The 27,434-nt window shown below is 41.8% G+C and overlaps 1 protein-coding gene across 1 annotated transcript; it reads right to left on the reverse strand.

Moving 5' to 3' along the window:
- Positions 1–477: 477 nt before the first annotated feature.
- tlcd2 (TLC domain containing 2) lies at positions 478–25,720 on the reverse strand (the record flags this gene model as incomplete). Its single annotated transcript, XM_083984815.1, has 4 exons — positions 478–858; positions 22,325–22,407; positions 24,986–25,068; positions 25,542–25,720. 4 exons carry the CDS (start codon positions 25,718–25,720, stop codon positions 478–480), a joined length of 726 nt encoding a protein of 241 aa, XP_083840941.1.
- Positions 25,721–27,434: the final 1,714 nt, after the last annotated feature.

A 27,434-nucleotide genomic window follows, 5' to 3' on the forward strand; every position in this document is an offset into this window, starting at 1 on the left:
TCGGAACAATTTCTCATGTCGGGGCTTCAATACAAGAGAGACATTACAGACGAGCAGCATGGAGGTATTTGGATGTTTTTTGGTGTGTCTTTTTGGACGAAGAAAGTTGGTATCCATTGACAACCATTATATGGACAAATACTGCTACGCCGAGACCCCCCCGTAACTCAGAGAAGGCACGGAGGACTCTGAAAATTCTCACAGCTATTAGTCGACATGAGGGTGAGTAGATAATGAGTGAAATTTGAATTTTAGGTGAACTATCACTTTAAGGATGACTGGAGCACAGAAACACAAAAGCCAAAAACTGAGAGGCAAGTGTAGCTTTCAGTCTAACGGCTGTGTGATCGGTGTTCGGGATGAGGCCGACTGATGACACGTATACCTGTGTACGACATGACACAACGGTAAAACGCTGCTAAATCTCAGCTCAGAGTGTTAACGTACAGCAATGAATGTGTTTCTGGATCGACTCCTCTACATCTCCTTCTCTTTCTTGTTCTCCCGGGTGCTGCTCTTCAAGAAGTCGCTCCTGAGCAGCCGGACGAAGAGGACGATGTTCATGGCGGTCATGATGGCCAGGCCCACGCTGCCCAGCGTGTAGGCCAGCAGCGGCACCTTGTCCCGGTTGAGCACCAGCCAGCGCGTCATCCAGGCCAGCGTGTTGATGCGGAACACCACGTACGTCCCCAGGTTGATCATGCTGTTGACCCGGTACGGCGTCCCGCTGGCGCCGTTGGCCATGCGCAGCAGCTGCCGGACGTGGAGGAAAACCGAGTTGATCTCCACCAGCAGCGCCACCACGGCGAAGCCCACGTAGCGGCAGGACAGCACGGACAGGCCGAAACAGGTGATCACCTACAGGAGAGGACAGGGACAGAAAGACAGGGGGGACGACATTTAGTAAGAATGTTTTCAATACATCAACTTGTCTCACTCTGGGCTCCACGTTTTCCCATGGTCATTAAGTCGCGACCCACTTAAGACATTAAGGCTTTGTGTGTTTTGTACATGATGATTGAATCAAATGTGTTCATGCAAATTTACTGTATTTACAGTTATTATAGACATCGGTGAAATTAAGTTTATCATTGTTCTTCCTTGTTTATGAAATTGCGTTAATAAGTTAGAAGAAAGCTATTCCTCATTTCTCATAAAGTGTGAGGTATGAATTATGTATGAATTTTGCCAAAGCAACCCATACTCGTCTTATTTTCTTATTTAACAATGTTTGCTTATTGAATCATGTCTTCCAACTTGTCTCTGTATTATATGTAAGTACCTTAGTGATATTGTCTCTACACCATGATTGATTGTAAATGTAATAGTTGTAAGGGGTAGGTTCCTCATAAGCCTTTGGCTTCTTGCCTATCCGTTTTGTATGTATGTATGTATGTCTGTCATTCATACGAAATAAAAACAATCAATGAATCAATATCTCTATCTCTCTGTATTCAATAAAGGACAAAAAGATAGTTACTGCAAAATATTTTACAGACAAGGAATAAAGCAAGGTGGAGGTTAAAGGGCATTTCCACTCATAATCAGTGTTAACCTCAGATATCAGGTCACCTAGGATCAGTTCATTTCATACCATCCATACTCCCGACTGCATTAATGGGCTCCAGACAACAAAACAGTAGAGGGATTATGAAGCGTTTGTTCTCTGACCCGGAAAGGAACAATGCAGAAGCTGCGGTACGTCCAAATTTTGATTTAATTTAGTTGTAAATTTAATTTTAAAATTAAACCACAGAACAATTTTAAAATGAGTCCGGAGCCCATTAATGAACATTGAAAAATCGATAGATTCTTGAACAAAAACAAATATAAACGTCCACACGCTGCAGTCGGGAGTATGGATGGCATGAAATTAACTGATCCTAGGTGACCTGATATCTGAGGTAAACATAGATTATGACTGGAAATGCCCTTTAATGTATAGATGAAGCTGGTTTGAGGTCTGACTGTGCTGCTATTGCACATGTAACAGTCAGTGGTGACAGTATCTCCTTCAGATCACTCAGACAGTGACTGAAGGTCGTCTTGGGAGCAGGTGAGTTATGTGATGTTTTATGTCTGAACGCTTCCTTTAACCTCTGACACGATTTGATTTGGTGTCAATGTGAAAGGACAGAGCTGCTGTAAAACATTTCTGCCGAGCAATGCTTATGAAAGTCTGTGATGTAACAAACAAACAGAGACAGTCCACAAGGTGGCAGCAACATCACTGGAGAAAAAATAAAACAAAACAAAACAAAACCTGTCCTGAGAAATAGAGACAACTCAGCGGACACGGTGACACATGTCCTGACAGGACAGATGCTGCTCAGCTCTGACAGCAGCTGTGTTGCAGGTGTAAACTAAAGTCTGGATGAGGGAAATGTGTTTCCACGGCGACGAGCTGTTCGGCCAGCTCTCCCTACTAGGAAACCCGCGCCCATTCACAAACAGCTTCATTCACACTCTGAGCACACTCGCAGCGTAGCCGGACGCCAGGCTGCGCTGCTGCTGGGACATGTCGTACTTCAGCTCCACGCCTGTTTCCACCTCAGCTCAGCAGCCGTGTTTACGTACGGAGAGAGGACGGATGGGGGGGGGGGGGTGAAAGAAGATGTTAGTGCAGGTCAGCGTGGTGCCAGAGAGGGACCTCCTCTATACCAGGGGTTCTCAACTCTCACTCTGGGCTCCACATTTTCCCATGGTCATTAAGTCGCGACCCACTTTTATAGAATTCAAACCAAGAATCTTTTTTTTTAAGCCTTTAAAAACTAATTTTGCTCTTTATTGAACAAAGTGCATTTCAGGGCACATGAATGAAACTGAGGAGGACCATGACAACTGCAACTGCAAACTGCACAAAATGGAGACCAACAAAACGATATATTTGACTTCTAATGCATCTCTGCATTCAGAGCATGTTCACAAAAGTGAATAAATAACAAACTGCACAAAATAAAGACCCACAAAACAAAACAAGATTCACTGCATTCAGGCCACATTAATAAGAAACTGATATCTTTGCATTCAAAGCAAATAATAAGAAACTGAGGACCATTACAACTGCATGTGTTCATGTGTCTCGTGCCTTTCAAAATAAGTTATTTTTCAAAATAAAAGACATGTCCAACATCAGATGTGCATTAAATATAATTTACTTTTTTGACCAGCTGTCCGCGACCCATCCAGAACGGGTCCGCGACCCACTTTTGGGTCCCGACCCACCAGTTGAGAACCACTGCTCTATACCATCAGTCATGGCTCAGCTGTGTGTGTGTGTGTGTGTGTGTCTGTTCCCTATAAGTCACAGGATGCCTCTGTAACAATCAGTCCGGCCGTACAGTATGTTACGGCAGGTTAGAGGGACCGGGCATGTGAGGAGAGTCAGCAGTGGACTGTCTCTAACCGGAGGATCCACTGTGACATCGGTGTCTTCGACTCAAATGGGCTCTTCACTGATTGGCTCTCGACAGCTGTGAGTCATACCAGCTTCCTGCTTCACAACAATCCACATGAAACTTGTTCAACGACAACATTCATTCCCAAGATATCCTGTCATACACTTACATGGCTGAAAAGGGGGGCACTAATTATAATTATGGGAGGTTCTTTTCTTCTATTTTTTAATTAAATTCTTCTTTGCTCTTGCTTAGCTTATTTTTAATGTTTAATTTTTTTTATTTTTTATGCTGTTCTTTTTAAATGTTTTGTCTTTACTTAAAACACATTGAGTTGCCTTGGTATGAAATGTGCTATATAAATAAAGATGCCTTGCCTTGCTACAAGTCACTAGAGAAATCTCTCCTTATTGAAATATCTCAATATTGATTTATATGTAATGGACTAAAGATGGAAATGAGCTTTCTGCTAAATCTGGTACACGCATCTTTACATTCAACCTTGGGGTCGGGACCCCACGTGGGGTCGCCTGAAATCTCTAGTAATTGGAATAAAAAAATTATAGTTAAAAACACCACACACAATCTTAAACAACTGTATTCTATCCACCTTTTTCCGAATGTCAAAAACATAAGACGGTTTTGCTCTCCCGCCCTAAGTGTATGTTTACGTTTCCATGGTTTCAGTAGTCGCGGTGAATGCATGGATTTTTTTTTTTCTCATTGAAAATCTGTATCACACAGAGATATCACACAAATGGACATCCATGTTAAAAGCCAGCGTTAATAGATCCATGCGTTTACCGCAACTATGACAACGACTGAAACCATGGAAACGTAAACATACAATTCCACCGGAAGAGGAAGAGCAAAACCGGCTTCTGGTTTTGACGTTCAGAAACTTGTGGATACTTTCACTTTCTCAAATATAAATCAAGTTCAAATAAAATGCAGCATTAAAAATATCTGAGCTGATGCATCTTGATTGACGTCGGGGTCGCCAGGAATTTGTGATGTCAAAACGGGGTCATGAGCCAAAAAAAGGTTGGGAACCACCACTGGTGTACACTGTCCATGAACTTAAAGCAGAAGTAAGTGATCCGGTCGTTTTCACTAATGCTGCGTTCCATGCAGGCTTTTGAAATCGTAAATTACAGTTTCAAGTCACAACTTACGACTTTGTAGCGTTCCAGGCAACCCACTCGTGTTTTTCCGACCTGTTTTACCGGTGAAAGTCACTATAACGGCCACTCGTAACTTCCGACCGGTGAACTCGTACCAGATCGAACTGGTACCACTTCACGGTCGGAAAAATATGAGTTTCCTTGAACGCACCATAACAGTTCTCGTCCCTACGTCGCCACATTCACGGCGTTCCTTGGCTGCACACACAGCCCTGCATGCCGTTCTCTCTCCTCATTGGATAAAAACTGTAGGATACGATAAATGTTTTCTCCTCAACTCAGAGCAGAGCAGAGGGACTGACAGACCCGTGTTTCAGACCAAACACTCTATGTAAGTGATTGCTGTCGGAAGATATAACTATTTAAGACTTATATTAACACAAATATATCACTCACTTCTGCTTTAATAAAATAAATAAATAAATAAAGGTGTTGCGCTGTAACTGTAGCTGTAGTAGCCACAGTGATTTCAGGTGTGTCTGACTGGCAGACACACCTCAGGTAATCACAGCGCAGATAGAATCAAACACTTCCTCCGCTGTTGTCAGGTTATAATGACAGTGATGACTCGTGGGCGAGCTATGACGACGACGGCAGTGAAAGCACCGTACTTAGCAGCACACACACACACACTACTTCATATGAGTCAGTGTGTTGGGATGGAAAACAGTTAAGTCAACAGAGCGCAGGGCTTTACAGTACAATACAAAGACACACACACACACACACAAACGTGTGAGATCACACCGCGGTGTTGGTCCGTTGCTCTCTGGTGAAATTCTTTTGCACGTAAGAACAGGTGCCAAGCGAGTGTCGGTAAGTTGTCAGGGTCACTTGGTTACACAAGGTGTGTGTGTCATAACACCCTGTCATCAGAGCTGCTGAGGCAAGCAGCAAACACACACACACACACACACACACACACACACACACACACACACACACACACACACACACACACACACACACACACACACACACACACACACACACACACACACACACACACACACACACACACACACACACACACACACACACACACACACATAACGTGTTAAGTGTTTAAGTAAAGTGTCAAAGTCATTCTTTTTATCGGTAGTAAGTGATGTTATTTAATTCTTATTCTGCTAACACAGATTTTACAGTTTCAATCGAACGCTCAATGTGATCATAAGTATGACCTCCTTCACAACTTTATTAACATGTGTGTGTGTGTGGATCACCTAAAAGCATATAAGGGCAATCTCCTGTCTTTGTTTTGGGGTTAGTCTGAATAAAGGTTAGATCAAAAATCCTTTATTTGGGACAAAAACTGAAGCACTGTCATGCTGAAGCAGTGCGCTCTGTTGCCGTGTTGAGACAGTTTTGATGCAGCAGAGACACAACAACTAACAGAGACACACACAGATTCTTATCATCTGGCCCCAAAAACACACAAATACCAGTGTGTAATACTAAATGTCCATGAGGGTAACGCACAATGTCGACTGGAGATGTGCAATTACTAAAAAACACACTGGATATGACCCATGACCAACATACATACGTACACACATACGCTCTGTTTTCCTTTAGGAACCACAATATCTAAAGTGAAAACAACTTGTAAGGGTGTGTGTGTGTGTGTGTGTGTGTGTGTGTGTGTGTTGTAAATACCCACATGCACACAGCCTTGAGCTTCAGTCTGATCAGCTAGTGGTCTTAAACCTGGCTGATCTGAAGTCTGATCTAATCTGGATAAAAGGCAGCAGACTGGGGAAGGTACGGGGACGTTCAAAACAATCCGTTACTTAACCCGCAGATAAGATGATGAAAACTAATTCAGGTGCAAAGTCTGTGTCCTGAGAGAGAGAGCGCTGAGAGCCGAATGGGGTCGAGAAGAGCAAAAACTGTGAAGTGACAGGGAGCCAATCACAAATAAAATACGTTAGAAAATATTTTATTTGGATTTAATTGAGAAACAATTATTCACAAAAATGTTAAACCCGATTTTAAAATATGTCTAACACAGCAGGGTGGGTCCAGAAGGACTGCACTGTATTTGATTTCATTAAATTGTAAAGGGAATGAAATCATATCAAGCCTCAATTACATTTGGACACTGTGACAAACTTCCTGAGGTTTCTTCATGTGAAAACGTGACCTTCTTTTCTCCCGCTCCCCTTCCCCCTTCACGTGTGTTATGTAGTTTTTATGGCGGTGAGGTGACATCTCTTTTACTGGTGTCTGACTCTGTACATGTCGGATCGGCCAATGACAGTCGTCCGTTATCTAACCTTGGAGCAAACACTGTTAGCAGAGCAGCTCAGGGAGGCGCGACTCGTACAATAAAGACACTGTACGTCACGTAAACACGTCCGAGTCATGCTTGCTTTTCAACGTTTGCAGCGGCAGAAAGTGAAGCGATGAGCCATGAGGAGTTAGGAAAACGTAGAGACCTTCCATAGGTCACTGTGCCAGGTCAAAAGTCCCTGTGTGTCAAAGTTCAGTCTTATATATATCTGGCCTGAAGACATGGCCATGATGCCTCCCCTAGAGTTTGGCATGACCCAGACACAACTGCTGAACTCTGCTGATAACTGGAGCCATGTGGGACAACACTCAGCCTTGTGTTGAGAGAGAGAGAGAGACTATTGTTACTTTCACATCACCTAGGAGGTAGGGAATAGGATGCACCATAACTGTTTTTATTTTCCACCGATAACTTCGATGCAGATACAAAAAACCGATAACATTTTTAATAGTAAATATACACACCTGAGGTTAAGAAAGGTTAAGATGTCGTGAGTAAAGATGAATTTAGCATCACAGCTTTGCATCTGATGTGCAAATAATTTACCTGACATCACTACTGTAATCACAACACAAACAAGAACAGTTACGACTCAACTTAGGGTGCAAACAGACTGAAAATGAGCTAAATCAACGTGATGCTGGCTAATTATATTAAGCAAAAAAGCAAAAAATGTCATGATCCCACTTGATCTGATTTTGGCCGATAAATTCTGGCCAACTTTGGGCCGATAATTAACTCAACCGATAGTTATGGTGCATCCCTACCAGGAAGACATTTCCGTTGCTGCCCCCACCCTCTGGACCTCACTGCCCAAACTCATCAAATCCCTTCCAAAAACCCACCGTTTTAAACTTTTAATGTGTATTAAATGTGTCGCATTTCTGTTCTTTTATCTTCGAGTATCATCTATTTAATTTCATTCTATTTCTTTTTGATATTGCACATTGTTCTGTATTATAATTTTGCCTCTTGTAAAAGCGCAATATAAATAAAATGTATTATTAAAAAAGTGTAAATCTTCATCTTGAGTTCATGGTCACCGGTTGCTGACACTCTTCTCTCCTCTATCTTATGTGCAACATAAAGGTTTGAAGGCCAGTCTCGTCAGAACTGAGGCAACGTCACGCACACGTTGTTGTTGTCATGATTCCTCCGTTCTCCTCGGCCAAGCTCAATAAACTCCTGCGCATTTCTTCTCTGAACCTCCACCACACATTTTCTCCCCAACACAAAACAGCCTCTATGCGTTTGTCCTCCCACTCAAGAGAGGTGACGATGACCACAGATCTGACCATGCCGGGTCATCATGAGCCCATGCAGCTCTGCAGCCAACCAGATAACAGCTGGCCGGACCTCATCCTGGATGTGGACAGGGCCTCAGCTGCAGGGGAAACACAGTAATCCCCCCCTCCCTCCCTCCCTCCTTCCCTCCCTCCCCAAGCAGACCCTGGATCTATCAGTGATTAGAATGATTTAGCATTAGCTGGATTTGCCTGGTTAAGCTCTGTTGAAGCCTGACTTTTACATTCAGCAGCCAAATGTGTCCAACTTCCTCTGCTGGTACAAACAGGGACAGGGACAGGGACAGGGACAGGCATATAACATATGTCACCTCACTGACATGTTTAAATATCAATTTAAACAAACACAGACCGGTCCATCTTCAAATACTCAAGACATATGGGGGAATGAAATGCTCCAGAACACAGAGGAATGGACCGCGTGTGCACAGCCTCATGTTTAAGGCCGTCTTTACACGACAGCGCTCAGGTGAAAACGACAATATATTTTATCCGATGTGCCTTTTTGGGCTTAAAGGGATAGTTCACCCAAAATTGAAATTTCACTCATTATCTACTCCCCCTCATGTCGACTATAAGGGCTGTACTGGGAGAAGTTTCAGAGTCCTCCGTGGCTTCTCTGAGTTACAGGGGGTCTCGGCGTAGCAGTGCATGTCCATATGACGGTTGCAAATGGATACCAACTGTCTTCGTAACAAAAAGACACACCAAAAAACATCCAAATACCTCCATGCTGCTCGTATGTAATGTCCGTCTTGTATTGAAGCCCCGAAATGCCAAATTGAGTGAGTAGATAATGAGTGAAATTTCAATTTTGGGTGAACTATCCCTTTAAAAACCTAAAAAAAAAGTGAAACCACCCTCTCGAGTGGAAATCTTAAAAACGCTCAACAAAAAATAACAACAAACATGCCGGATTTCACAAACTTTTGCGTCACCGTATGCACGCAGATTTCCCCCCCAAAAAAACGCGGAATAAAAAGTGAGAATGCAACGCCACTTTTGCGTTTTCTGTTCAGATCCTTTCCGTGTAAATTAATTTTAAATCTCAACTTCTGGATTAAAATATAAAAACCATCTCAACCTGCATCATTATGAAACATGGTGGTGTATTTTATGGGTACTGAGGGGGGGTAGGAGTGTTGTTTAACCTTTGGACTGGTCTTATATACATTAACCTACTGTTATAGCCGCCTGTGTAAAATCCAAGCAAAGGGCTGAAAAACAAGGTGATGTGGGTGTTTGTTTGCTGCATTTTCTCCCTGTGGGCTCAATTAAATGTTCCCAACACCCTGGTTAGGGACCTTCACGTCCCACTTTCGGGGGGGTGGGGGTTTGCAAAAATGGCAAGCATGCATGCACAGCAAATGCTAGCATGAACTATGTGAAACCTGATAAAGAAAAGACCCTGCGGTATCTGTTTTCCTGGTGTTTAGCATCACAGGAAACAATCACAGTGACCTCGGGTCAACCGTTGGGTAAAGTTCACTTGATAAAAGCTCGTGTCAAGAAGACGACAGGGACTGAAATGTTTTCATTATAAATTGAGTCAGCGTTGCAGTCAGTTATTGGTAAGTTGACACAGGGGCAGATAAAGAAAGATAACACCTGAAAGGGCAAACTGGCAGCAGAGTGTGTCGAGGTAAACCACTTTTTATAACCTTTTTCTATCTTTAGCCTTTTATTTCAGGTATGTTTGCTGTTACATTCTTGTCTGAGTATTCTGGGAATATTTTATGAAAGTCCACACCCTGTTCTCGGTCTCTCTCTCTCCACCCTCGGCTGCACATCGCCAGGTGTTGGTTCCTTGATGTTTTTACTTGTATGCAACGCTCCTACACATCCATGACCTTTTTGGTCAAAGGTTATTAAGGATCTCTGTGTCAAACCAGTTTTCCTGTCACTTAGTCAGTGAGAGGATCGATGCCAACGCTGGGTGTTTGTTACACCTGAGTGTTGAATGATAATGAACTTATGTGGGAAAAATACAACAAGTGGGTGGTGCTGCATGACACACACACACACACACAAATAGACACAAGCACACAAACCAAACCAAGGCATAACTGTTTAAGAAAGCACTACGTTCAATAATTCACACCAACGAGATATAGATGAAAGCACATCAACACCACTTTTTGTCTATGATGATTTTATGTATTAATTACTCTATCGTCAAAAAAAGAAAAACTTAAAATAAAGCATATTGGACAGTGTTGTTGGCCTGTTCAAATGTCACTGCAAAGTCTCAATATAAAGGCAAAATACAACCCACAGATATTATCGGCCCATTCCCAGACTGGTAATAATTCAAAACATGAACCAACTGAGTTCAACTTTAAATCCATAGACATGTGGACGGTGCCCAAAGATGCTGTGGGCAAAACCCATTTGCTTCAGTATTGCCAAACAGCTTTCTGGCTGATATCAGTCACACAGAACATAGGCAGGTTTGAGGAAGAAATATGGGAGTTTTGACTAGTTTATTCATCAGGGCAGTGGCAATACATGGAAGTGGAAGTGGAAGTTTATCTTGTCAGAAAAAAACAGATGTGACAAAGTTAAATCTGGACACATTGTTTCAGTTGAAAAATGTTAATAAACCGCAATATTAATATTGCAATAATATGGTTTTGAGACAAAAGCATTGTGATAACATCATATCATATCACAGGGCCTCTGGTGATTCCCACCCCTACAACACACCTTAGTATTCATTGATACACAGGTGCACAAAAAGCAGAAATGATGATTGGTACTCATTACGCGAGTACTGGTGACTGCACATTTACACGACACTTGAAAAAAACTAATTATGGCCTTACTTGGTCTATAACTGGACAACCTGAGTGCATGTAAATGCGTTAGTCAAGACTACTAGGCTTCTCCTGATCTGACTAAACGCCCCGATACTGTGATTGGTCACTGATTTTATACCGTCCTGAACCTGCCGGACCTGATGCATCAGCAACAACACACGTTACAACCAGCAAGAAAATATATATATATATATATTTTTTTAAAGCCCAACCCGAGTGATTTCTACGTATATGAAGAGCTCTTTGTCAAAACACGATAAACGCCAAAAAAAAAAAAAAAAAAAAAAAAATTGTCATGCCATTTTGCTCATGTCAAATCACTATATTTCTCTGTTTAAAATGCACTGCAAGATGCAGTTCCCCTCCAAACTGCGACAAGCGCCAAACCTATTTTTTTGCCTAAATGTGATATGTCTGCTCAATCAATCAATCAGAATTCAGTGAGCGCTCTACGCTATCCAACATGGTGGTGCTCTGAACCAAGGTTTGTTTTCAGTCATTCATTCAGTAGTTTCTGGTTTCTGGTTTAACTGGTTTCCGCCTCTAAAGCTGGGTTTCCACCGGATCAACAATCTTTTTTTTCTTTTTTTTTTACAGCAACATAGGGTTCACTCAGGACCATTAAAACTTCCATAGTCCCTAGTTCTCTTTGTTTAATATGGCAAGAGGCTTTATTGTGGACAGCTACTACATCATTACCGATGCAGGATCGCTCTGCTGTGTCGTTCACTTGTCGACATCGCCTCTGATTTACTGTAGCTGTACACACTGACTGGTATCACAACACCAGAATTTTACCCAAAGTCCGGGTTGTTATGTGGATGAGTGTTTACATTATCTCCTTCCCACAAACTATACTTCATAGACGCATGTGTGACCCTGATAAACAGAGGCTGGATCTTAGCATTTCAATTTCCATGTAACTGTAATCGTATGTGACTTATTGATTGTTTATGCCTCAAAACACACTTTGTCCTCTTACGATACACACACACCCTGAAAACCCACTGTACAACAGGTGATACAGGTCATTAAGGAAAAGCATGCGGCCTGGTCCATTTGATGGGGAGGAGACTGACAGAGAGATGTGAGCCATCTGGTCGTAGGTAGACCAGCGGTGGGTCGATAAGAAGGTGGGAGGGTCTAAACTAGAGGCTCAAAGTCTATAAGGGAAAATGGAGGGAATGATTTTCAGCTTGGAAACACGAGACAGTAATTATCATTCCCTCTCTCTCTCACACACACACACACACACACACACGCGCACTGCGGGATGGTGGTCATAACAATTATCATGCGACCTGCATTAACTCCCGTCAGCTGACAGCAGGCCGTTTCAGAGCCTCGGTCACACACACATCAGAAATTCACGAAACGTCTCCAAACACAATTATTTAGGGTTAGCTTCCTGTGGGTATCTATTTGTTTATGTGTGTGTGTGTGTGTGTGTGTGTCCCGCCTGCGCTGGGTGAGACTGAGACTGTTAATAGGTGTGTTTCAATGAATCACAATCACTTCATGCATTCATGCAGTGTGTGTGAAGGGAGGAGCTGTGGTTTGTGTTGCCCTAAGCACACGGTACTGTACAGACCTAACCACTACCTCACCTCTCACTGTGGCCAAAGATTTAAAAAAATAAAAAAAAAGACGGTGGTGGCTTTTTCCACTGCATGTTCATGTCCATCAGGACCAGGAAGAGCTGAAGACGTTCCGCACTGTGATCTGACACTGCAGAATTTTACTTGTTTGCCTTAGACTGCCAGGAAAAGTGGGGAAAAAATGTAATGCTCAAAGGAATAGTCTTACATATTGGTGTAGTTGTAAAACAATTAGCCTGGCTCTGGGAGTGCCTGCGCTCAGCCAAGAAAAAGTTCCTGCAATAATCCCATTGGAAAACCACAGCACTTAATTTAAACAGTTCAGTTTTGGTGCGTATTCAACAAATAAGACACATAGATGTCTTTTAGTGAACTGAAGAGGTCCTTGAGGGCAGATGTAGCTTCTTTTAGACAACGCTAGACTGGCTGTTTACACCTCTTTACCATGATATGCAGAGGAAAACCACCAACCGACCACCTGCTGTATCCAGCCACAAGTCTTTCATTACAGCACATAAGCAAAATATTGGTAATAGCCTATACCTTCTGTTGATTAAAAGCCCAATCACAGCCTTTATTATGGCAAAACCCTGACAATTACTGCACATATCTCAGGTTTAACTTAACACTTTCTACACATGTTAAAGCAGAAGTGAGTGATCCGGTCGTTTTCGCTAATGCTGCGTTCCAGGCAGGCTTTTGAAATCGTAAATTACAGCTTCAAGTCACAACTTACGACTTTGTAGCGTTCCAGGCAACCCACTCGTGTTTTTCCGACCTGTTTTACCGGTGAAAGTCACTATAACGGCCACTCGTAACTTCCGACCAGTGAACTCGTACCAGATCGAACTGGTACCACTTCACGGTCGGAAAAATACGAGTTTCCTTGAACGCACCATAACAGTCCTCGTCGCTACGTCACCACATTCACGGCGTTCCTTGGCTGCACACACAGCCCTGCATGCCGTTCTCTCTCCTCATTGGATAAAAACTGTAGGATACGAGAAAAGTTTTCTCCTCAGCTCAGAGCAGAGCAGAGTGACTGACAGACCCGTGTTTCGGTCCAAACACTCTATGTAAGTGATTGCTGTCGGAAGATATAACTATTTAAGACTTATATTAACACAAAATATATCACTTACTTCTGCTTTAAGTGTGAGGTTGTTGCTCACATGCTTACACACCCACCCACGCTGCTTTTGGACTCATGCGTGAGTACTCTGGTATTCTGGATCTGAGCCAAGTTTGGTCTGTGTTTGTTGATGCGTTGGTTCCAGGCAATGAGGTCCCTACTTTGCCGCACCTTGCTTTTCAGGTAGAGTCAACTCCACCTTGAGTGCTAAACCTGATGATGGATGGAAACCTCCACAGACGGCATTCCTAGTTGATTCCGCCAGCTATGAACAAATGCCGCCTCCCTGTGAGCGCGCTCTGCTTTTCTACTTTCCAGCCTCTTTGGAAAGCGACGCACATGTTGAGTACGCGTCTGGAGCACAACTAGTCTTTCCTGCTGACAACCTGTAGGCTGAAGACGGAATAATTAGAGGCCCATTCACACTAGCCTGCTCTGTTAAAGGTCCAGTGCGTAAGGTTTATCGGCAAAATCTGAATATAATACCAATGAATATATCTGTATAAGTGTATAATCGCTATAAAATAAAATCTGTTTGGTTTTTGTAGCCTTATAATTCTTCTTTTATACATAGCCTACATATCTAGCTTTTTCCGAACGTCAAAAATGTAAGCCGGTTTTGCTCTTCCGGTTTCAGTAGTCGCAGTAAATGCATGGATTTTTTCTTTTCCCAAATGAAAATGTGTAAAACGCATGGATCATCACACCAGCTTTTAACAATGGATAGGCCACCACATAAACAGACATCCAGCCAGCGTTAATAGAAGTGCAAAACCGGCTTCCGATTTTGACGTTTGGAAACTCGTGGATAGCAAGGGTCTTGCTTAGAAAGTGTCGCCATCTTGCGCTGTCATCAGCCAACCAGAGAGCACGTTTTAAAGAGTTTCACGTTCATAAAAAAAACAATAGAATTATTTAATAGATAAATAATAGAATCGGAATGATGTCCCTGTTTTCCCCTCATTTTACACACTGGACCTTTAAAGATGGATACAACTGGATTTCACGTATTTTTGCTGCTGTATCACACGACTTAACTGTTTCTGATACAAAAAAAAAAAAAAAAAAAAAATCAACGGACAAGGAAAACAGCCAACGTGAAACCATGAGGGAAAACAACCCACACAAAAACATAACATTACATTAGCAGAGGCGTTCGCTGGTTTGTGTCCATGTGAGGGGGAGGTACAAGCTGCAGGGAGTAGGTGGAGGGGGGGGGGGACACTTGGGGGCTACACAAGGATGCAGGAAGGGGAGGGGGGGGGGGGGGGGGGTTGATAACAAGGCTGTCTGTGTGATATATGGAGTGAAGAGAGGTTTGTTTTGGGGGGGGGTGCACACATTTGCAGAAGCCCTTTCCGGAAGCATGAGGTTTGCTCTGTGTGTGTGTGTGTGTGTGTGTGTGTGTGTGTGTGTGTGTGTGTGTGTGTGTGTGTGTGTGTGTGTGTCTCTTGGGAGCTTGAGGTTCATGTGGAGACCAGATGTCTGTCCTCTCATCTGGATATACAAAAAAAAAAAAAATGGGGGGGGACCTCATGGGGTTCCCCGCCAAAAAGATGACACTACTGAGAAACACACACACACACACACACACACACGTGTTGCAGTCTTGCTCCCGCCAAAACAGACCTCAGTGGAACAACACGGGGGATTTTCCCTGCTCAGGAGATGTTAAAGAGTAAAAGGCTTGTTCCATGAGGCTGTGTATCACCGTCGTATGGGGTCAGAGAGAGGGAGGGGCCGAGCCCACAGATCTGTGGCATAGCTACAGTAGCAGAAACACAAACATACCGTACATACCATATCAGCTGCTGCTATGAAATAACAAAAGGCCTGGGCTGTTTTATACATGGAGACAAAACACAAGTCTATTGTACAAACCGCACAATAAAACGCCAGTTTATGTTCACACTCAGATCGGCTGAGCTTTTTAAAAGGAGGCTGGCCGAACCAGCAACAAACTTTGAACCAATCACAGGCCGGCTGAGTTACACATCTTGCCAGTCTTTGTTTTTGTTTGTGCTGCTTGAGGCTCCTTCAACCGCTACTGGAAGGAAAAGCTAAAAGAGAAAGAGAGAAAACACAGAGCTGAGGGTGCAGAGATCTGTGGCAGACGCTGCATCTCAGTGACATGAGGCGTCACACCAGTCACAACACGATCAACGACCAAATCCTGCTTCCTCAAAGAGCCATAGCCTATTGGCCACGTGAGACCGCCTCACACTCCCTCCACAAATATCTATTTTCATGCCTGGTAAACGGAGACAGATTCCATTCATATCTGAGGTAGATGCAAGATGAACGTTGGAGAGGAAAACTTGACTTGAGATTTAATTGGAAAAGATGGCAAAACTGAGCCAGTGAATAAAGTAGCAAATAGGATTTACAGTTTATAAGGACATTTATATTGTTTTTAGTGATAAGATGAAATCTGCCATTAAACTGGAGCCCTCATATTAAGCCTTCCTCTATGTCATCCATGAGGAGAGGGAGCTGGGCGGAGATGAATGTCATCCAGGTGGAGCAGGTTTGAACAAATCTGTGCAAAGGACTACGAAAAGATTCCCCAAAATCAAAAATCCAAGTACCGAAAGGTGATACGTATGAGACAAAGTCACCATGGCTTCAAAAATATAGGAGGAAATGTGACAGATGAAAAAAGTTTAATTTTTATGTGTTAGTAGGAATTTGTAACAGACTATTCTGGGTGATTCATCATTTCAGTGTGTTCTGCATTTAGGTGCACTGACAGTAATACACTGATTGGAGATTTTTTTTTTAAATTAAAATGTAATAATAAATCTCCATATATAAGAAGCAGAGTGGGTGAGAACATCCAAGGTGTGTCCTTCTTTATATTTGAAGTGGACAACTGGACAGAGCAGAGCCGATGTGCTTGGAAACAACGTGGTGATTAACCTGCGCTGCCCTGATCTGCTTTAGAGGCGCGCTGGCCTCGGCCCTACTCTGCAAGGATAATTGAATTCTGCCTAATGAGAGAGGGATGAAAACATTTAGGGAAGGGAAACCACAAACATGTTACAAAACTAAAAAGGCCTGTCAGTGGTTAGAGAGAGCAGAAGGGCAAAACTGATCCACTTGGTGCTTCCACTGTTTATTCTCAAAAGAGAACATTAGACATACGGTTACTCACATGCTATGATTCTTCACTGGAAAAAAAAGAAAAAGAGAAGTGCCCTTTTACTACTGCTTGGCATCCTTCTGCTCTGGCTCATATTCTGAATCAAACGCTCACTATTTCCAAGAGTCACAGGCAAACTAAGCTGAGAAAGACTCAACATGGGGATTTTAATTCACTGTACTCGTCTACATTACATTAAACAGACATGCAGTCTACTGATTTTTTTTTTCCTGCAGGTTATACATTTGACAGTATGCTATACAGTACATACATACATATTCAATCTCCTAGGAAGAGGCTTTCCCCTTTCTGGCATAATTATCTGGACTTCCTGTTTTCCAAAGGAAGCACAAGGTTACAGCTGTGACAGGATCTCATCATGAGTGAGTGACTATGACGAGGCCCACACGAGTCTCCTAAGTAAGAAGCTGAGTTCTCTACTTGAGAAGGAGGAAAAAAAAAAAAAAACTTTCCATGGAACGTCTGACTTTAGTATTTCTCCTGGACTGCAACAACGCAGATCAACAAAACTTGTGTTACACCGCATGTTGTTCCACTATATGCTGTGTAACAGGGTTACCCTCATGGTAGATTTGCAGAAATGAAGACTGAAGAAAAAAAACAACTAAAACACAACAGCTATACGTGCATTTGAGCTGATAAACACTAAGGAGGAAGTAGGAGCCAAACAGAGCACAAGAGCAGAGGAGAAAATGGGATGAGACAAAAAAAGTTTGACAGAATCAACAGGGCCGACAAGTGACAGAGATATCTCATTTCTTCTTCTTTTATTTTTTAAGTTTATTTTTGGGGCTTTTTCGACTTTAAAGGGATAGTTCAACATTTTGGCAAACAGGCCCATTGCCATAATCCCTATAGTCATAGCAGTAGGTTTGTTAATTTAATTGTCAGTGCAAGCTATTTTTAGAACGGCGGAGCAGAGCCGTGAGCTGCTCATGGGATTTCTTGGTTTCCCTCATCAAACTCATCAAATACACAATCCAACACCTCCAAAATGCTCTCGTGGACAAGTTGTGACCTGAACATTCACCACGCTATGAGATAATAACACAACATTAAAACACAGAGTTGTTTTCGAGGTAAATTCATAAACCGCTGATGCACGTTCCTGTCAGGGACAGTTTTTCGAGAAGCAGTCTCTGCATTTGCCTCGAAAACAACTCTGTCTTGTAATGTTCTGTTATTATCTCATAGCGTGGTGAATGTGCAGGTCACAACTTGTCCATGAGAATCAAATAGTCCACAATCATGATTTTTCTGTGTAGTTTTACGGCGGCTTACGAGTGAAAGATAAAAAACGGTTTATGTTGTCAATTGTTGACACAGCTTCCTAAGTTTCCCACCCCAGACACACACCCTACACATACGCAAGTACCTCTTTGTCACTTATAAATACAAGGTATTTATGGGTAGGCATGGTGACAAGGTGTGCAGCATGTGGAGTATATACTGGTTATAACTTATAGTTATGTTTGCTGGGGTTAACACACATCAACATAAAGATGTCCTGTGATTCAGTCTGAATAAATCAATGTACGTTTGTCTCTACACCTCCACTCCACCTTTTATATGGCATTATGTTCATTTACCTAAGAAATGGTCAATTCTACATGGTAAAAGGTATGTGGAGCATGGAAGAAAGGTGAATCAATGTGGTTGCCAATATCAGGAGGTCAATCTCCCTCTGCTGACTGTATGAGCAGCTGGTGCTGCCTGATTCACCCACTGGGGAAACTCATGAGACTACAGATGACCAGTGTGCTTGTTTTGGCAAATCAAGCCTTGATGTAGAGATCTTGCTTCATGCTTCATTCACCTCAAACAAAATACCCTCATTTATGATGCGGGCAAAATGGCAAAGGAGAATGAATGAGGATGTTTCTTTTTTTTCTTTTCTTTTTTTTTAGAAACATACAAGGAAATCAAGAATGAAGGTAAGGTCTTGATGATGGTACAATGGGGGAACGGAATGAGTAAAGAGAAAGAGAGTTAGCTTGTGGAGAGGCACAAAGAGCCGTGTGATTGAGAAAGAAATCTTCATCCCTCCCACACTCTAGTGACAATCTGATGCCAGCTGCTCTGACCAAAGCACCCATTCACTGGGCTTCCAGGAAGTGGAGGAGGGAAAAAAAACAAGACTTTCTGAAAAAGGGGGATACGGGTGGTGAACTGTTAGGATTTTTTTTGCCGCCAGTGAACATACAGGTGTTACTGAAGCTGGTTCCCACAGATAACCCCACTGAGCGTTTTCACCTCTAGGACACTGTGCATCAGCCGGGAGTAGCCTAACTAACTCGGCTATGTCTTAAACTTTGTTAAGGAACAGAAGATGGCGGAAGTCACGGTCAGATACGATCATCACAACACAAACCTGGCTGAACTTCGAGGCGACCTCACACATACTGTAGTGAGGACACTGATTTTTGACCCCATAGCAAACCCCTAAATTTGTCAATGTTTCATTCGAAAAATGACGCTAAAAGTTAAAAAACCATAGTTTGTTATGTTTGAAAAACAACAACAATTTACGAGGCAACGAGGAAGCAAAACAAGATCCATAATCTCTGCTTCTCTGTACTGATAACATTTTGTGTTTCCCCGTCAGGTCTGTATTATATGATGTTTCAGCCAAAAATTATAGAACTGGAAATGAGCATAATAGGTCTGCTCCAAGTAGTGACTCAATAAAAATACAAAGATTAACTACATCGTTACTTTGGATTTATTAAAATGATACACTTGGGGAAACTCTTCAGTAGCAAGCTGACCACTGTGCTTGATGGAAAATGTGACTCTCCAACAAAGGAAAAGTCACAATTCTATTAACAACTTATGTTGATGTAAAAATATCTATCTATCTATCTATCTATCTATCTATCTATCTATCTATCTATCTATCTATCTATCTATCTATCTATCTATCTATCTATCTATCTATCTATCTATCCATCCATCCATCCATCCATCCATCCATCCATCCATCCATCCATCCATCCATCCATCCATCCATCCATCCATCCATCCATCCATCCATCCATCCATCCATCCATCCATCCATCCATCCATCCATCCATCCATCCATCCAGATAGAAGTCCACAAGATTGCATGTTTACATTTATATACACTGTATGTCAATGTTTATATATTAAGTATGGTGATATTACCATTTTAAATGTGTTTTTTTAAATTACTGTGTAATATGTTTTTTTTCTAAATTCTGCATATATATTGTGCATACTGTACTTCAGATTAAAACAATCCACTATGAACACCCAAAGTTTTATGAGTCAATGGCTGCTACTGTATATGGTACAAGTCCAGAGGCCTGTACTGTGAAGGAGGCTCAACATAGCCAGGCTTTGTGTTCATCTTTCAGCTCAACAAAACCTCAAGCCGCGGTCAGAGTTAACACGGTACTACGACTTGGTTATCAACTTGGTTTGTTAAGTCCGGCTCTCAGCTTTGTGCTCTGTGCTCGTTCACATCAAAGGAAGCGTTTTGCATCTTATGAATGATTCTACTTCCACAAAAAAACAGAGCAACCACAGCCACTGATTTCAGCCAAGAGGAGCAGGTTGTTTTGATGGAGAGATTATGAGCGACCGCGATCGCAGCCTGAAGCAACACTGATGCTGCAAATATGACGAGAGGCTTTTAATTTCTGACAACTGAACACTGCACTACTTTTAAATATGAAGCTTTATCCATTTAAACTAAATAAACTAGAGCAACAACTGTCTATTGTTTTCATATATTTTACTGACCGCAATTATAGAATGTGTGTGTTTTATTGAAAGCGGTGTGGCTGTGTGGTATGACAACCTACGGTGGGTTTCTTAGCTGCTGTACAAGCAAATCTCATATTGTCTCTGTACAAAGACAACAAAGACCTTTTTAACTGTGAAAATAGTGTAGACCTATTCAACACTGCCTCTACCCCCTCAACCCCTACCCTCAAAGTTTTTTCCCTAGCTGCTCCTCGTTTGTTTGTTTTTGTTCTGTTTTTTTTCGTTTGTTAGTTTTTATTTTTCTTCATTTTTTTTTTCATTTTTTTTGTGTCCCTGTCGTGTTCTGTATGATTTGTTGTTGGTTGTTGTTTTGTTGGATGTAGGCCTATGTTTAAATAATGATTTGTATGCACTGTTTGGTGGCTTTTACACCAAAGCAAATGAAGTAACAAATAAATAAATAAAAAGTTGATCACAAAAAAAAAACACTGCCGTACAACAGACAAAACACTGAAATAGTTTATTCTTGGCCACTTAAAAGTGAAATTATTAACTTTACAGATTATCCATCTGATTATCTGTCCTGCTGCGAACGCACAACTTTTTTCAGTGGTCTCCACGTGTAGGCTATATAAGAGTAAAATATATACAGCCTAATATAATGACCTCCTGACGCTCGGCTCAACAGGTGAGTAGCGTATCTCTCAGCTGAACATCTGTAGGCGGATCAACGCGATCTCTCCCGCCGTACAAATGCTTCATTCTCATACTTCCAAAGTAAAAGTGACGCCAGCTGAAAATGAGTTAAATAGTGAAACAGCAACGCTTTTATAGCCGATTTTATGATGAAACTCTGAACATAACCTGGTCGGGCTAAGCATAAGATACCATGGTGATCTAGCCTGGTTAAAAGAGAGCCACCTTCATGATACAGAGAAGCCTGGCTTTAGACTCAACATAGCTCGCTAACCCACTCAGCTCGCTTCGCAGTACACTCCTCAGGCCTTGGGAGGTGAGTAATAGTATATACACAATAACAAGAGCAAGAGCTTAGCAACACAAAGCAATACAAAACATCAGCATCATCAAAGGTCACACAGCCAGAAGCAGAGGGAGAAAATATGAATTCACAACATAAAGGTCTATATTGCATCTTCATTCATCTTTTAAAGCAGGAGCAGGGAAAGTGTCAAGTGATCTGACCTGTTCCTGTCATCAGAGCCGCCTGTCGAAGCTAACCATAACCATATCATGGAGATAACTGCGTCTGATGGGAATCTACTAGGAAGTGTTGTGTGGTAAAGTGGATAGTAGAAAAATGAGGGAGTCGGGTGGAGTTCATCCTTCTCAAGGCATGAAATAAGGTTAAGTGCTTGGTGGGGGAGGAGGGTGGGGGAGAAGGGGAGGGGGCTGTCACACTGGAATGATTGTCTCTTTGTTCCTCCCTCACTTGTTCTTTGTAGCTAGACAAGAAAGACGGGTATTTTGTCTTTCCCATGTCTGTGCTTGTGACAGGTGTGCTCGTGTGGGGTTGTGCTGCTCAGTTTCTCTGAGGTTGATTGGTGCACCTTCATGATTTCTTACACAGATGTAAAGATTCCACAATCTCCTGTCGGTGATGATCAAGGTGAAACCTCTTTAGCCCAAAATATAAGAGCTTTTTTTTTTCAAACCGTGACCGTGACGCTTTAAAAGACTTACCACGATGTGATGAAAGAGGAGCTCCCAGGACTGACTCAGCTTCTGGTTCAACACCATGTCGAAGAAGTCGTAGATGAAGTAACCTGTGGGGACAGTAATTCATCAGTAATTCATCATTCAACCGCAACACAACGGATTCTTCTGGCAAAAAGCAAGCTCAAGTTTATCAACTGTGTCAGTTTCCCTGCTTCCATGACGACAGCAATGGCAACCAAGATGCGTCTCGGAGAGGGGGCTATTCATATCCACCTCCCCCTACCCTTCCCCGCCACCGGCTGTATCCATGGTGACAGCTTTAGAGAATGCTGGAAAAATAATGAAGTGTTGAGGATGGCGGATGGAGGGGCGCAGCGTGGCTCAGTCCTTTGGTGAGGCAGAAATTAACCCCCATTATGTTGGAAATCTGATACCAGAACCCTTCTGTCGACGCGACCACATGTTGGGGTTGGTCTCACCATAGACAATTGTACTTACCACTGACCCAAATAAATATTACATGATTGCTATTAAGCATTTGATTGGTTTATTTTCATACTGTAGTATTCATAATAGCCCATATTGTTTCAAGAGCACTGATGATGGACGTGTTGACAGTCCTACCCAATGCAGTCTTTTCAACAATGGCTTTTTATCCCGAGAGGTTTTGGGTCCAATTTTGCCACAAACAGCCAAAAGGGGCTCATAACAATCTGTAATCTAGACCAAGTGCTTTTAATAGTAGCTTTTAACAGTAGAGAGTAATGTATTACTAATCAATACTGTCTGTAAAACACAGATGTAAAAATGAAGAATGAATAAAATGACAAAGAAAAACAGTTCCACCATCCATCAGAATGTCTCCATCATACAACTCATTCAAGCATTCAAGAGTATATACGAGCATGATGCAGTCGTGGATGTGTTATTGTCTTTCGATTGTGTATTTAATAATGTGTATTATAGAATGTGTTACCTTTTTTATAGCCTATGTGTTTTTTTTTTTTATTGTTGCTGTCTTTTTTAAAGGATGCCCTTTAACATCAGGCAGAGGGACTACCGATGAAAGTTAGCCTTTTCGCTAACTTGGGTACATTGTTTTACTAATGTACACTGTCCCTTTTCAAATAAACTAATAAATAAATAAATAAATAAATAAAAAAAAAGATCTTGCTTTATAAAACATTAACAAAAATCTTTTCTTTCTTCATGATGATGCCAATGTGAAGACTTGGCTCAGGACAGGTGATGTCTAGAAACAAATCAAACACGGCTTGACTTTCCACCGGCTATTATCCAAAACCTGTGCAAGTCAATGCTAGAGAAATAGGTATCTAGTGAAGTATCTTCTTGACAGTAGTGTGACAGAGTGAGACTCAGTGGCATGTTTTACATGGAGAGGGAATTCCTTTCTCAAACCAGTTAGTCAAACAACCGGATTTGATGACTGCGGTGGAATAACCTGAAGTAACCCGCTTCAGCCTGAGAAACCAGATTGAGACACCTGGTTTAGTCAGATACCAACCTTGTACGGTAAGTTACGTCATCATGGATGTTTTGTTTTTTGTGGTTTTGTCAAAACTTGACCTGCGCAGCATCATCTGTTCTTTTCCTCGATGATTTATCAACAAAATATGGAGATGAATCAAAACATACCACAACTATAAGCATGACCTTTTTTCTGTATTGGAGGCAACTTCTTTATGCCACTTTATGGGTAAAACACAGCCAGGTTTGCAGCGTGGTCTCCCAGCAAGGGCTGAATGCAGAAATGCAGTACACAAAGCTTCTCTCAAAACTTTCTGAGGGCCTCGGAAGAAATCATGCCACATTCCTGGTGGGAGGGCTTCTGATACGCACTAGGCTTGCATTTGCATAGATGACACCCCTCTCCATTAACGCTGGCATCGGACATGGGTCGCTTGCATACATCAACTGACTTTTTTACGCAGTTACTGTCTTAGTGATGTCACATGGCCACACAGGGTTACGCCTGGTGCCTGGGACCGATCATAGAGCCCCCCATTGATCTTGACAAATTAATATATTAATAACTCTATTCCTTGCTTTGCCAGCTTCCAGAGCAGGACTCCCTCAAAAGAATGTCAAACATCCCGGGAATCCTTGGGGAGCTCTTGCTGCATGGCACACACATCCAATAAAATTTGCGGATTTAAGAGCTCACACGTGCCTCTAGATGCTCCTGAATACTTAAAGGATAAATTAGGGGGGGAAAAAAAAGGAAAAACAGGGCAATTTTACAGGTGAGTGGCAACAGGTGATCTAAGGTTTAAGATATCATAAGGAAATCGGGCAAAATCTAATTCATGCTGCCGGAATTCAGACTGTAGTTTACATTATGAGTTCCAGGTAGAAAACAGTGAATTTCAGTGAGGGCAAAATGAATTCACACTCAAACACTTCCCTATATTTAGTTTTAGAAGTGTACAGTACACAGGTAAATACTAACTATTTCAGTGATGTTACAGGAAGGAGCGACATAATTCATTGGGTTTTTGAAAGGCACTGGATTGTAAAGACTGTGGACCGTCCCTGGTCCATTCTAACAGATAAAAATGCTTCACATATTGGCTTCAGGTTCACTTTCTCAGCAAACCTACTCAGATGCAGACACAATTTATGATTCAGCACTGAAACACTGAAAAAGTCATATAGGCTACTCACCAATTGAAAACGACACCAAGGCATGAGAAAACACAGAGTGCGTTTCTATCAAGTCTTCAGCCATCTGTGGGTGAAGGAAAAAGCTGAAAAGACAAACAGCAAGTTTAGTTTAGATGAAGTAAGGCAGAGAAACAAACAAACAAAAACTTTATCGTTGTAAAGGCCTCTGTTACATTATGACAAAGTGGAACAACTAAAGTCATAAAATTAGGTCTGAAAATCTAAATTTTAATACAACCGCAGGAAACGTCAATATCCATCCACACAACACTATGCTTGCAAACAAAACATGTTTGAATCTTTCATTTTTCCATCAGAACCTTGGCTTCATTTAGAAATTTAGAGATGAAATTTGTAACAACAGAGAGGGGCAGGTATTATAAGTTTTTTTTTCATCCTGCTCCTTTTCATTCATGGTGAAAATGTGTGCACAATGTAGGCTATATGTGCAACTATGTGAGAACCATGAATGAAATAAATCAAAAATGAAATGAAATGAAAGAAAATCTCAACAAAACTTTTTTTTTTTTTTTTTTTTTAACTGGTTTTAACTCACCAAAGCACAGCCCATATCGCTGTGATGAAACTGTGCACGACGGATGTGGAGATATTCTTCCATTTCCATGCATTCCTGCAGGCAGACTCGGGCATGGGGAGTTTGGTGACCCCAGCGTTGACAAGTCTGAAAAACCCAACGGAGCTCCCCGTCGTTAAAAGCACCGAACTCAGCTCCATAGCTGCTGTGTAACGTTGGTCTCGGACGTGAAGACCCAGGCGGACGGACGGACGGACGGTGGGGATGTGGGCTTCTTGTTTTGCGACGACCGACCGAGACAATCACGTCAACAGACCGCCGGTGTATCCCCAATCATGCACGGTGTGTCGTCACTCAGAGGAGCGCGTGAAGAAATGCAGAAAAAAACAAAACAATGTTCCTTTTCACGGCTGTCGTCCAGAGAGAAAAGGCGTCAAGTTATTTACCTCAAACTCGGACTGTTTTTTTTTTTTTTTTTTTTTTTAATTCTTATTATTAAAGTTATGTTTTTCTGTGTAAAGCCCCGTGAGAAGCTGTGTGGTCACAGGTGGAGGAGATGGAGCCCCGCGTTTGCTGTTGTGAAACCAACCGGTCTGTTGTAAAACCTCATCCCTCGCTTGTGTAACTTTGGACATCAACAGAAACCAAACAACGAACGGCTTCTCCCCGCCCTACTATGAAGGGGCGCGGCCACGAGCACGTTTCATGTTCAGCGACGTTCAAGTGCCGTCGGAAACGTCGAATTCACAGATTAAAAACACAGAATTTACCATACAAAATCTGACCTGTTTTGAATTTGACTAGGTCCTAAAATCGGGTATTTTAAGATTTGAGGACCTAGTCAAATTCAAAACAGGTCAGATTTTGTTTAAAGCCTGGAATAGGTTGCTACCAATAAACATCCAAAAAATGTTTATGGTCAGAGAAAGCATATATGATTTAAGAGGGAACTGTAACTTTAAACAATCTACCATCCATTCTACCCTGAAAAGTTTTAGCATCTATTTTTGTGGTGTTAAAATGTGGAATAGACTAGATGAGGATATAAAAATGTGCAATAACTTAAAACAATTTAAAAGTAAGTAGCCTACAAACATACACTCTTGGACAGCTATAAAGCGCTTGACAGCTAATTTTACTCTTTTTATTTATAATCATGGTCTTATTTCATATTAAAGCAATATGTTTTTAATCTTCTGAATTGTATGGAACTACAGATGTATGACATGAATCACAATGTAAGGGGGGGCTGAACTTGATAAGCTTTGCTTCTTTCAGCCCCTTCTCAAACTTGCACAGTATCATTATTGTTTTGTTTCTTGTTACATAGATTGTTTGTCTTTTGATGTGCTTGTTTGAGACAAATACAAATCAAATCAAATCAAATACCAAATAATACTTCTAAAATGTACACATACTTGGCAGTTGAATCATTCGAGACGTCTGCTGACCATCAGCCATAGTTTGATTTTGAAAAGCTGTGTCAAAATTTGGAAATGTCTCAATTTCTAGCCTATGTTAGGTTAGGTTAGGTTAGGTTAGTTTATTGGTCTCCACCAGGGAGAAATTTGTCGTGGAGACAGGGAACATGTTGCATAGCCTACATAAAAAACACATACAGTGCAAAAAGAACATGAAGTTAAAAGACTGGTGGAGTAAACAGACCACACTGGACAATTCTGCACATGCAGCAAGCTGATGTGAATGTCATTCACATGCATCCACACCGCTACTCTAACTGTAATCATAAATATACATTCATATCAGCATCACATAACCTCAAACATACATTAATCCATTCACTCACATATGTCCATAGTTTGAGTCATAATACATTCATTTCCATATACACGTAGAAAATGAATGTGAAGACTTAACATGTAATAAAAACATAAACATACCTGGAAGGGCTGA

The sequence above is a fragment of the Trachurus trachurus genome (assembly GCF_905171665.1).
Source record: "Trachurus trachurus genome assembly, chromosome: 13".
NCBI lineage: Eukaryota > Metazoa > Chordata > Actinopteri > Carangiformes > Carangidae > Trachurus > Trachurus trachurus.